Source organism: Aureobasidium namibiae (genome assembly GCF_000721765.1).
Source record: "Aureobasidium namibiae CBS 147.97 unplaced genomic scaffold scaffold_18, whole genome shotgun sequence".
In the NCBI taxonomy this organism is placed as follows: domain Eukaryota; kingdom Fungi; phylum Ascomycota; class Dothideomycetes; order Dothideales; family Saccotheciaceae; genus Aureobasidium; species Aureobasidium namibiae.
This window is the reverse complement of record NW_013581191.1, coordinates 185,978-198,496: the sequence shown is the minus strand read 5'-3', so window position 1 is coordinate 198,496 and position 12,519 is coordinate 185,978. Positions and strand designations below refer to the sequence as shown.

The following is a 12,519-nucleotide window of genomic DNA, read 5'->3' as shown; positions in this document are numbered from 1 at the left end:
AACACGCAGATACCGATGATTAGCTCGCGTCCTTTGCATGCGGCGAGCTGTCTCCAAAAGCATACCTCGGATCGTCATCCTACTGGTTGCCTCAGGACTCCGGCTTCTTTCGTCCCTCTGCGGCCGAATATCTTTTGTTACACAAGACTGTCAAAGCAGACGTGCAGATTGCATTGCCGCCGCTGACGTTCTCGGCAAATCATGTCAGCAAGACCAATATTTCGCAGGATTCGAGAAGCAAACTCTACATCAACGACACTGTACCCATCTCTACTATCAAACAATGAGGGGAGCTCGAAAACAGCTGGATTTTGTCCACAATCGCTCGGTCTCATGAAACGACATCTACCTCCAGCCGCGGCTATTGCAATATACACGCGCAACGCGCTTACATTCTCTTCCGCCGATGCGACTATCGCGTCTATCCAGCCATTGGCACTTCCTCGTCACAAATTTGCTATCATGGATACCTCACCGCTAAGGCGACATCGAAACGGTCCGAATGTTTCCGTACCTCGTATGATGAGAGACTCCGCTATGGGATACCTACAGATGCCACAGTCAACACATATGCACAACATGAGCGTCACTCGCAGATGCTCAACAGTTCAAAGTCGTATCCTGGTTTCGCTGGAGCTGCCGATGCTACCACCCGAAGGTGGACCGTCTAGCCATGGACCACCAATGTTGACACGCGCACTGTCATCAGTACAATGTACACTTTCTACACGATCGATGCGAGCAGCGCTACATGGCTAAGGATACTATTGATCCAAGGATAAGAATCTCGTGTATACCGTCTCGAGTAGGTACTGGCATTGCTGTGGCCCTCTAAAGCCACCAGACAACATACACGACAGACCATGTCACTCTACATACAACAGAAGCATTGCCAACCTCAACATGGGTTGCTGAGACCCAATCGCAGGGCCAGAATACAGAACTGCCGAACTTTCTTCGCAGTCCCAACAACATCTGACGGCATCGGACATGCCGACGCGTATCATGTATGTAATCGCATTCGCTGATGCAACACAAGCCCACTATATGACCTTCGTAAGTAGAAGAGCAGTCATCTTTTGGATCCACATACTACTTTGGAGACGGCACGCTTCGAGTCCCTATGCATGCAGATCAAGCGTCTTCCAAGCAAGGATTTCTATGTGTCAAGTAAATTCCTCGAGCCAAGAGGAGCCAGGCTGGCATCGAAGCTGACCACATAACATGCGCGTAAACCTCTTCCTTGCATGTTTTGTTCAAGAGCGGGGTTCGAGTTGTTTATACAGGAAAAATTGCTGGGCACAATCACTGACCAGCTGAGCCTCGAGCCCGTTGTCGACGGACATAACCAAGTACGACACCCTTTGCATCGTTCTGGACCACTACACGTTTGAGCGGGTACGAGTATAACCATACTGCGCTCTTCTGGTTCAATACCGCTTCGACAGACTGTTCAGGTGTGATTTTCTGCGCTGCACGAATTCAGTCTGGTAACGCCTTGTTTTGGCTTTCACAGGTATAGTTGTGAGCGAGAGCGATTCTTCGCCATGTATGGCTGTACAGTCCTCATTTCAAGGTCTTGTGGTAAAGACTTTACGTCTGGTTCAGTCGTAACTGGGTAGTCTCATCTTTGTCTCTTGCTCTAGGCCCAGTTGAGATTTTGCTCTGTACTTGGGAACCAGTAGAGACTTTTAACTTCCTGGTGGTATAACTTCCTTGTGGAAGAGAATCATCCATTCTTCTCGGGTCTGCCAGTGCATGATCATCTAGGGCAGGGTCATGCTTTCCACAAGCACGTTTTTCTATCGTCAATAGCCTTGCGCATTGCTCAGAGCTCGGGACAAGATCAACTCTGACCGGATGCCACTTTGGTACGTTCGATAGACTGTGTCGAGTCCACTGTCTCGCGATTGCGTACCAGAGATTTGCAGATGCAGCCCTTTTTATGTTCCCAAATCTTCTGAAAATCGGCCAGGATTTCAGCGTCTGCGGTCTCTGCTTCTGCTCCTGCTGCGCGAGCCGTAGCTGCTATAGCTTGGGCTTCTACGTCTGCCGTTGCCTCTACCGCCTCCACCTCCTCCTCTTGGACTTCCACCTCTTCTCCTGGGCGGAGGGCTGCGAGTCGGACTTCTACTGCGGCTCCTGCTGGCACTCCTGCGACTCGGACTTCTACTCCTCGGGCTGTAGCTCCTGTTTCTGGGCGCAGCGTCCCTCGCAGGGCCAGGGCGATAGTTGTCTCCGTCGTCAGCACCTCCCCTCCTTCTTCCGCCTCTGCCACCGCCACCTCTTCCTCCAGCAGCTGCAGTAGCCATATCTCTGTATCTGTGTGGTTCTCCGAAGCGATTTGGTGGGGGACGTCTAGCGGGTGGAGATCTGCTAAATCTGCGACGAGGCAATACAATGCTCACGCCAATCTTTGCGCCGTCCAGTTGCCCTTCGTGCATGTGCGCTATGGCTCGCTCGGCGGCTTCGGGGTTTGCGTAAAGGACGTAAGCGGTCCCGCGGTTTGTGTTGAAGGATTTGTTCAGAGGCATGTCCAGGTCTGCGATTACGCCGTAGGTGCTGAAGATTTCGCTGAGGTGTGCGGGAGTGACATTCTTGGTCAACTTCTCAATGACAATCTAGGAAGGATTGTGTTAGCTACTTTTGCGCAGGCAGGGCAAAGGCAAGGCATTGTCTCACCTTTGAGCTTCGGGGCATTGGAGGAGTAGGACTGCGATCGCGGCCTCTTGAAGTACTGCGTGCGCGATAGGAATGACTGCGGCTGGGCGAGCGGGCGGGGCTGCGTGTGCGTGTGTGAGATGGGCTGCGGCGTTGTGGACTGGGTGACGGTCGGGGAGAGATTGAGCGGCGGGGTGTGCGCGAAGGTGAGCGCGAAGCTCTGGAGTAGGGACTGCGGGAGGCAGCATCGCGGCTCGGTGTTGGCGATGGCGAAGGCATTGTGTCGTGGTTATGAATTGGTGTGTCAGAGGAGAAGGAAGATGTTTCTTCGTTCTACGAGTAGGCGGGCTCTGACGAAATGTGAAATGTCCGAGCTTCCTTGATGCTTGACTCGCGCATGACGGCTTGGCGGTGACAACCAAAACCACTCGGGTGCCCGTTGGCTGCGCATCTCTCATTCAACCGCGACAACAATGATATTCGACAACCTATGGCTCTCTGTAGCACTACTACCAGCCGTCCTGGCAGCCCAGCCTTCGGCTCCTGAGCCAGTAGAAGCTCCCTTACGAAAGCTTCCTTGGGGTCAATTGAACTTCTTGGCGACAACAGATACACATGGCTGGCATGGCGGCCACCTGCAGGAGTGAGTTTGTGTTGAAACTCTGCTTGACCATTTGGTCTGACCCGCTGAAACAGGCCTCAATACTCTGCTGATTGGGGCGATTACATCTCTTTTGCTCATCACCTTCGCCAGAAAGCCCATGACGACGGCAGTGACCTTCTCCTCGTAGATACCGGCGACCGAGTAGAGGGCAACGGTCTTTACGACGCCTCAAGTCCCAAGGGACACTACACCTTTGACATTTTCAAACATCAAAACATAGACATCATTACATCGGGCAACCATGAACTCTATAAGAAGAACTCGTCCGATAACGAATACTATCACACTGTACCAAACTTCAAGGAGGCCTACATCGCTTCCAACCTCGACATCTACAACCCAGAAACTGGAAAGCTGCAGCCTCTCGCCCAAAGATTCAGAAAGTTTACCACGAAGAACCAGGGCATCAGGATCATGGCCTTTGGCTTCCTCTTTAATTTCCAAGGTAATGCAAACAATACTGTCGTTCAGCGAGTACAAGATACCATCAAGGAGAAGTGGTTCCAAGACGCCATTCGTGACAAGGATATCGATCTCTTCGTTGTTGCTGGACATGTCCCTGTCTCGGACTCGAGCGAGTCTGATGCCATCTTCAAGGCCATTCGTGATGTAACATGGGACACCCCCATTGCTTTCTTCGGCGGTCACACTCATATCAGAGATTATCACAAATTTGACAAGATCGCATATGGTCTTGAGAGTGGCCGCTACATGGAGACTCTTGGCTTCATGTCTATCTCCGGTCTTGGTCACCATGCTAACAATTCTGATATCGCTCCTCTTGCAACTCCCGAGTTCAAGCGTCGCTACATCGACAACAATCTTTACTCGCTATATCGCCACTCTGGCAAGAACGAGACTACTTTCTCTACCGAGGCCGGTCGCAAGGTATCTGCATCCATCTCGGCTGCCAGAAAACACCTCAATCTCGACCACACATATGGTTGTGCACCTAGAGATTACTGGCTCAACCGAGCTCCGTACCCTCACGAATCCAGCATCTTGACGTGGCTTGAGAATGAGGTCCTGCCAGACACGGCCCGAAACTTGACAAAGTCTCCTCAACTCATCATCACCAACACTGGCGCCATGCGCTTTGACATTTTCGAAGGTCCCTTCACCATCGATACCACATTCCTCGTCTCCCCGTTCACGAGCGGCTTCCACAGACTCAAGAATGTACCTTACAAAGCGGCAAAGCAACTGCTACAATTACTCAACAACGAGGGCAAGATCCTTCTTTCAGAGATGATGGTCATGAGCGCCGTCCACAGAGACCTGGGCAAATTCGCTCCTCGCCATCTCTGGGAACTTGCACCTCCCAAACCGCCTGTGTCTCAATGGGCGCAACAGCAGATAGAAAACGACGAAGACATCGACGAGACACTCAGGCGCGAGTTTGGTCAGGAAGTCATGAAAGCTGCCGGACGCGGTAAACATGACACCCCACTCGTACCTGGCTACACCACCGTCGACGATGCAGGTAAAGACGGCGATGACACGATTCATGCACCCATCCGCTTCTACGATGTTCCCAATTGCATACAAGCAGAAGTGAACTTGCCATCTGACAAGAAAGATCTTGAAACTGTGGATATTGTATACAATGAATTCATTGAGCGATGGATTCTTTTGGCTCTGAGATTCCTGGGCGAAGATTATGGAGACAAGGATGTAGAGGCCACATTTGATGGTATGAGTTTTACGGATGTGTTGTCCGAGTGGGTGCATAAGAATTGGGCATGTTAATGTTTCGTCATCTTTGTTGTAGTTATGGGAGGTTTTGGATGATCGGAGTTGGTTATGGCTGTTTTATACATATTTATCCATATATGCATATTGTTATATTGATGCTCAAAGATAAAGTGAGCTCGAACAGCTGGGGTCGTTTCTTGCCCCACCTTTTCCTTGCTGCAACTGACGTCGTGCGGCAGAGCTTCGACTTCCTTTCCCCTCTTCTTCCTTGTTTCGAGCACAACATTCAAGCATTTCCTGCCGCGTATTCTTACGAAGCAGTGACATGTCGTGACACCGAATTGTCGTATCTCAGCTTTCGCCATGCCGTTTCGACAGATCTAGAAGCAGATTGAGAGACTGAAGAAACCTGGTTTCTAATGCCCCAGCTTCCAGCCACTGATCGAACCAGGGCTGTTATTCTTATGATGTGGCTGGGGCGTACATCCGTACCTTTTTCCTGCCAGGAACATGACTTGCAGGTATGCCGTGAAGATCATAGCAGGACATCCCTGTCCAAAGTGACGTTGTGCTGCATGTACCACATCACCCCCAACCCTCTAGATATATATCTCCATCTCCATCTTTCTCACCCCTACTTTTCCAATTCAATCTACCCAATACCTTTACATTTTTCAAATCTATACTCCTCAATCATAATGTCTGACAACAAAGGTATTGCACTCCTTCCACCCCGCTCACCTCCGCGACCCGAGCAACATCTGATAAAACCCCAAAAGGTGCTCTCGGCGGTCTCACCGACACAGTCGGCAAGACTGGCAAAGGTCTCACCGATACCGTAAGCAACACCGTCTCTGGCGCTGGCAAGGGAGCCTCCGACACTGTTGGCTCCGCCACCAAGGGTGCTAGCGATACTGCCAAGGGTATGTGTTTCTTCCCATCCAAGCCTGAGAAGGGACATTTGAGATTGGATGAAATCAATGCTAATCACAAAAACAGGACTCGGTGATACCGCTAAGAGCGCTACTGGAAGCTCGGGCGGTGGTGCACCTGCTACTGGCGGTGACCCTAACCATCTTGGTCTGTAAGGACTGCTTGATGTCATGAAGAAATGAATATTTGTTTACTCTTTATCGATCGTGCTGTTCCCATTTGTGCCCCGTGAAAAGCCGATCCCAGTCATGAAGATGAAACCTTGTTGGTATTGATGATCATAAATTTTGAGAGCAATGCGATGTGTATATACAACTTCCGACTTGCGTCAAGGAAGAACTGTGTAGTTATTGCATTGAGTCGTCGTTTCTTGAGAAGGATCTGCACCATGTTGCTCCTGGCTTTGGCATCTACCGCTCGCTCATCTAGTGATCTGACAGTCGGTACTGCCGTCCGTGCAAGCGTGATTGACGCGAGTCGGCACTTTTACCTCCCACATCTCCTTGTCTGTATCAACCGCTTTTCGTATTTCTCAATTGATACACTTGCTCCTATGCCGTATACTTGTGACTTTGGATGACTTGAGCGCTTAGAGGCTTAGGGGTAAGGATGTTCACAGCAACCAGTGAAGGAGTAAGGTTGTCCAGAACAAGTTGTTATGAGATTGAAGAATGAACAAGTCGAGCACTCCATTCATGACACGCAGCGCCTTCGATAATTGGACAGAGTGAGGAGTGCAAAATCGACAGAGCCACATAGCAACATGGCAGGAATGCTATAAGCTTGATATCTCTCATACAGCAAAGTCGAGCGGCGAGACACAAGAGAGTAACGATTCAGTGCAAAGGGAAGAGTAAGAACCAGCGTTGAAACCGAATCAATGAATTCAGACCAGTTCACATAGCTTGGTTATCGCCTACGACTCTGACTGCGATTCCGACTAGATGCACGCGCACGTCGCACGCTATTTCTCGCAGTTGGGGCGGGTCTGTAGACAAACTCTTCCATCTCAGGATCCATCTCTAGCAACTCTCGCTCCAATGGCAACAGCGGTGCTTCCGGTATAGTCCTGGTAGTGACGTTTCGCTCAGACGTGCGCAGTTTCCAGAATACATTCGGTCGGCCGCCTTTACCTTTTTCTCCTTCGTAATCCACGAATAGTCTCCAGTCCTTCAGGGCTTTGGGTTCGTATAGACCTTCGTCATCTACGCCAGGGCCTTTGAGGCGGAAGCGAGTGCGTACTGAAGGGTGCATATACTCGTGCGTTGACTGCAGTGGTACATCTGTCTTGCGGCCATCAGTGGGATCCACGACATAGTATCGTCCTGGCGTTCGTGTCGTTGCGCCACCCAACGCATATATGCCAGTCATTGAATCAACTATTTTTCCAAATGACCAAGGCCGTGGTTTTTGTTTCGTCTCCTTGTAGTAGTTCTCAGTGTCGTCTTGCTGATCTAATGCGTAATCCAGGTCCATATCGAGAAAAGGCGTCACCTGCGACATCATCCAGGCCAGAGTAATGTTGGCAAGTTCCTGGTCATCGAGACCTCCGCCAATGTTGGAATGTACACCTGGGAACCAAACCTGCCGAAGCACAGTTGTGTTGCCGGGCTTTTTCTCCCAAAGAGCTGGTGCAAAGGCAGATCGGCGTTCGTCCAGAGCCAGAGCTTGGAATGCATATTCAACACAGTCGGACAACCTCGTATCATAGAATGACATGCGCTTACTGGCCGAGCTCTGGATTCCCAACTTCTCAAGCCAGCCGATCCTCGGTGTGCCCAGCGAGCCTGTACAAAATCAGGGAAACGTCATGGCTCAAGATCATCTCGTCACTTACCAACAGTATCCCACACGCCAACGACTTTGATCGGTACCTCGAGTCTCGTCATACCTCTTCTCTCAAGCTCGTGTCGATACCGTGGATCCATGACACTGGGTTTGTTCTTGAATGGCTTGTTTGGGTTCTTCGGTTTGTAATCTGAATCATGTCGATGTTGTACATCGCGGAAGATTTCTGCGAGATACGGCAGACCATCCTTGGTCAACATGCCAATATTGTCGATGAGTCCGGCTATAGCACGTGCAGTGAAGCTGTTCAAATTCAATACAAATATTTCCAGGGAAAGATGATGGACTTTTACTCACGCTCCGCGACTGAAGCCAAACAAGAAGATCTCATCGCCAGCTTCCCAATTTGTCGCAAGGTAGCTGTACCCTTCGCGAACTGCTTCCGATAGACCTATATCCTATCGTTCAACATTGTTGCTACAGGGAGCACAGATACAAGTTCTATCAGATTCAATCGTAACTTACCTTGACCTGTAGCTCCTCCGTAGACTCTATCCACGATGCCACCTTGACTTCCTACATTGTATGAGTGACCAATCACAAACTTGGGCTTCTTTATTGATCTTACCAACTCCATAGTGGTAATACACGATCTGGGGTATGGCATCCGAACTAGCTGGCTTAATGGCTCGTGATAACCTGGTGACATTACTCGCCAGGTCATCGCCGCCCTTTAAACTCCCGCTGTCGGAATTGAGCCACGTTCCTGGTTGTACACGATCAGTATTGCTCGAAATTTCACCTATCGCTCGATGCGATACAGTATAGACGCTTTCTAGAAAGATGTCTTACCATCGGAGCAGATTATGAGTCGCTTGATTGATGGGTATCTCGGTCGTCGAACGAGCCGCGTTTCTCTGGCTCTGGACTCATCGCGTTCATAGTCATGCATCTACACAACAGGTAACGATAAGAGCTGCGTCGATCCAAGGACTACATCCGCCGAACAGACGGCCGATAGGATGAACGATGACTGATCAGAGCAGTTTGGTTCGCACGTCGCGTACGTTGCTTCGGGAGAGAGCTGCCGCCCCGCACCATTGCTCTGACTTTTGCACTCAGCAAGGAAGCCACGAAGTCGACCGTTCTTGCTTTCGAACGAGCAAAATTTCACGAATACCTGGATAATGTTGAGAAGAAGAAGAAGCAGTTCATAAGTGCAAGAATATAAAATCTATCTAACCACCATGACTAACAAAAAGAATAGTCATACTTTCACACATTCGATCAATTCAAAAACTGCAAGCCAACTCAATATCAAAACGCGATGATGGTTTCCATTCCCTATGATTGACCAGCGTTGCTAACAATGTAGTTGATCCAGTCAAGGCAGTCCCTAAGAGTAAAGCCTTGAGGAATGGGCTTGGCAGTACCGCTGGGAGCAGCTCCAGTCGCAGTGGCGGTCAGAGCTGACGAGGGAACAGCAGTGCTGAGAGCCTCATCGGCGCTATTCACATCTAGGTCTGTAGCAACAGTTTCAGTGCTTGTTTCTGTACTTTCAACGACGAGAGAATTCACCATGGTGTTTGCAGCAGCAGAGCTCTTGGTAAGGGTGATGGTGGTGGTGCAGGACGTACTGGAAGCAGCAGGGGAAGATACCTTGTTCTCGCCAGGAACGCACTGGGAGTAGTAGTCGTTCTGAACCTTGCAGGAGTAGCCAGAAACGCAGCCGGTGGCTCCAGAGAAGCCCTTGCCACCGCACTGGCCGTAGGCAGCAACAGAGCCGCTTGCGGGGCTGGATGAGACGGGAGCGACGCTGCTGGACTTGACAACGGTGGACATGGTGGTAGGCTTAGCGACGGAGGTGGCAGCCTTAGTAGAGGTGATAGGAGCCTTGGCAGGAACGCTCGAAGTGGCCTTCTGGGACGAGACAGGAGCCGAGGTAGCGGCTTTGGAGCTGACAGGTGCGGCGCCAGAGCTAGATCCGCTGACGGTGAAGTCGATGCAAGACTCGTAAGTCTGATCGACGGATCTGGCATCCCAGAAGTGCTGAAGCACACAAGCACCAGCAGTGGAGCACTTGCTGCCAAGATCCTCAGGGATGGTAACGCTGAAAGAGGTCTGGGAGGTAGGAATGCTCGAGGCACTGGAAGCGTAGACATCCCAAGAGATCAAGGGAGTACCGATGATAGTGTTGGTGGCGGTATCAACGATGGAGACGTTGGCAGTACCTTCATGGGGAGCGCGGACGTCGAATGTGATAGGAACCTTCTGGCCAGGAGTGAAAGTCGAAACAATGTCCTTGTTGTCCTCGTACTTGAAACCCTTGCAGAGCCAGATCTTGCACTTCTCGGCGTTGTAGTCGGTCTGGGTCTTGGCAACCTGGAGCTCGCCCTGTATGTTGCCGTAGTTATCACCAGCTTTCGGGTTGTCAGAACTGATTGTGTAAGTTGCAGATAGACTTAGTGTTACCTTGGTTGTAGTAAACTTGTTGACCACATGCAGCCTGGAAAGCATCACCGGGCATACGAGGCTTGGGAGAGAGGAGGAAACCGTGACCACGGACAGTGGTGGCCATACCGGCAACGGCGAGAGCAACGGCAGAGTACTTCATTTTGAGAACCTGGAAGGTCGAAAGTTGAAGAATGGGTGGTTGGTCAGAGATGAAATTGGCTGATAGCAAAAGCACCCAGTGCTAAGTATTGAAAGGAAGAATGAACGTCGGTGGTCACAGACCGTGAGAAAACGAGCGGACAGGTGCGAAAGTTGCAGTTGATTTTGGGGGAACGAAGCGGAGAGCGAGTGATAACCTACATATACTCGAGATGCTCCTCTCCGAACAGTGACCAGGTTCAGGGCAAGATCATGGTGGTGTCCAGCGTTTCATGCAATAAGAGCCATACGCGATACCGACATGACTATGAACCGATCAAACTAACCCGACATGTACAAGCATTGATGCCGGTATAGTCCAGCTCGCTTCTGTAGGGTTGTCGTAGATAGATGACAAGGCTGCGGCTCTTGGACATGCGCCGTGACCCCTAGCTCATCTCGCGTGTTGGACATCAGCGCCAACGACCGTTCTTGACGCAAGTCAGCGATTTAACCGAACGATGCTCACATAACGCCATATTTTCGAAACGCGGTTGTCAAGAAGGAGAGGTTCTGGGTCAGGTTCGTGCAGAAAGCAGGCATTGCCCTCGTTTCACCTTGAAATCTTGGTGGATTCGATGCCAAGCAAAACCGGGGCGGAATTCTGCTCCACCATCGGGAGATCCACTCGAACTCGAAGTTCATCTCGTCAGTCGAATTCAGCGCGTCGCGGTATTAGAGCTGTGACCCCGTCAACGACTGTGCATTTACCGACTCGTCTTCTATCCCGAGACTGGTTCTCCTATTCTCATTACGACTTCGTGTTTGTGCTGCTTGCCGCAAATTGGCAAGAACTCGACACCGACGACAGGTGATTCATCATGGCTCCGGTAATAGGATTATCACACATCACAAACCCACTTGCAACGCCCGACCAATTACAAACAACAGCCTCTCAGCTGGACAGAATTCCTGCTGAACTGGAGATCTCGATAAAGTTCGAAAGTTCTAGGCTGATACAGGCTGCTGGAATTCTGTTGCATCTTCCTCAAGAGCTCATTGCAGAAGCCATTATCATCTTTTCCAGATTCTGGCTGGGTCCGGAAGGCGGAAGCTTAGCTGAATTTGCTGCCAAGGTATGCATGTTAAAGGATGGCGGTCCGGATGTGGTACAGGTTTGTTGGCAGCGATGTCATGGATATCATCACAGTGCAGCAGTCTATGCTGGGGCCCGTGTCCTCCTAGACAGAGACGCCAGTCAAAAAATAGTTGATCGGGGCTTTTGTTGGGTATTTGAAATGTTAAGACCGACATCCTTCCATGCCATCGGTCAAAAGACCAATAGGATGGGCTCTGTATCGCATCCTGGCCGCCTTCCTAACCCTCGTAAGTGGATAGATGCTAACTTGCTGACCCAGGATGTCATTGCCGCCTCATTGTATCTGGTGACCAAGCCCTCGGCGCATCCAGTAAGCCCTAGACGGCTCCTGAGCGTTCTAGCATACCTGAACACAGTTCGACCATCACTCGATCTCGAGTCAGCCAGTCAGATCACCCCTGAGGACTGCTTCCTCTCAGAAGGCATCTACCAAGATGGGCGACTGGCTTTGATCCACACCGAAGCCCAGATGCTTCGTATTCTTGGCTATCAGACCCATGTGTCCCTCCCGTACGCGATCTGCATCAATTACCTGCAAGCGCTCGATGTGTTCACGACATCTGAGAACGGTCAAGCTCTGGCAAAGAAGGCGTTTGCACATCTCAACTCGGCTTTGTTCAGTCCACAGATACTCTACTTGACACATCAGCCTCCAGCCCTCGCTACCGCAGCTATTTATCTTGCCGCCAAGGAGACAGGAGTGAAGTTGCCTGGTGAGGAATGGTGGGAGGTCTTCGATGTTGATAGAGAGGAACTTGGCTTCCTAGTAGTCGCGTTGATCTCAATGGAGGGATTCATCGCTGAAGAAGTAGAGAAGTGGGCCAAGAACAAGGTTCCATTGACCCTCGAAGACACTCAAGCTTGGATAGATAGAGAGTCACGGGTTTGAGCTCTTGGAAGGGTGACGCTTCACAGCGTTGTGGTCATGTCGCTTCTCACGGTGCGGCAGTTGAAATCTATATTTGTCTCGATGGCATTCCAATCGGGTTCCTGCGCTGCAAAGTACCCCTACCGCTGTCTCAGACAT

General features: G+C 50.7%; 6 protein-coding genes across 6 annotated transcripts; 3 read left to right on the top strand and 3 right to left on the bottom strand.

Annotated features, from left to right (window-relative positions):
- Positions 1-2,390: 2,390 nt before the first annotated feature.
- M436DRAFT_28980 (uncharacterized protein) lies at positions 2,391-2,579 on the bottom strand (the record flags this gene model as incomplete). Its single annotated transcript, XM_013568574.1, has 1 exon — positions 2,391-2,579. A coding segment is annotated over one exon (189 nt), but the record flags the coding sequence as incomplete, so codon positions are not given.
- A 555-nt stretch (positions 2,580-3,134) lies between these two features.
- On the top strand, positions 3,135-5,074 carry M436DRAFT_75676 (uncharacterized protein; the record flags this gene model as incomplete). The annotated part of the gene is made up of 2 exons (XM_013568732.1): positions 3,135-3,304; positions 3,358-5,074. 2 exons carry the CDS (start codon positions 3,135-3,137, stop codon positions 5,072-5,074), a joined length of 1,887 nt encoding a protein of 628 aa, XP_013424186.1.
- Positions 5,075-5,718: 644 nt separating this feature from the next.
- On the top strand, positions 5,719-6,108 carry M436DRAFT_75675 (uncharacterized protein; the record flags this gene model as incomplete). The annotated part of the gene is made up of 3 exons (XM_013568731.1): positions 5,719-5,734; positions 5,800-5,943; positions 6,020-6,108. The coding sequence occupies 3 exons, from the start codon at positions 5,719-5,721 to the stop codon at positions 6,106-6,108; spliced, it is 249 nt and encodes an 82-aa protein (XP_013424185.1).
- Positions 6,109-6,862: 754 nt separating this feature from the next.
- On the bottom strand, positions 6,863-8,842 carry M436DRAFT_75674 (uncharacterized protein; the record flags this gene model as incomplete). Its single annotated transcript, XM_013568730.1, has 6 exons — positions 6,863-7,740; positions 7,791-8,044; positions 8,099-8,192; positions 8,267-8,317; positions 8,370-8,485; positions 8,754-8,842. 6 exons carry the CDS (start codon positions 8,840-8,842, stop codon positions 6,863-6,865), a joined length of 1,482 nt encoding a protein of 493 aa, XP_013424184.1.
- A 702-nt stretch (positions 8,843-9,544) lies between these two features.
- Positions 9,545-10,355, bottom strand: M436DRAFT_10522 (uncharacterized protein; the record flags this gene model as incomplete). Its single annotated transcript, XM_013568562.1, has 2 exons — positions 9,545-10,161; positions 10,214-10,355. Coding segments are annotated over 2 exons (759 nt in total), but the record flags the coding sequence as incomplete, so codon positions are not given.
- Positions 10,356-11,214: 859 nt separating this feature from the next.
- M436DRAFT_54661 (uncharacterized protein) lies at positions 11,215-12,381 on the top strand (the record flags this gene model as incomplete). The annotated part of the gene is made up of 2 exons (XM_013568597.1): positions 11,215-11,469; positions 11,752-12,381. 2 exons carry the CDS (start codon positions 11,215-11,217, stop codon positions 12,379-12,381), a joined length of 885 nt encoding a protein of 294 aa, XP_013424051.1.
- Between the last annotated feature and the right edge of the window lie 138 nt (positions 12,382-12,519).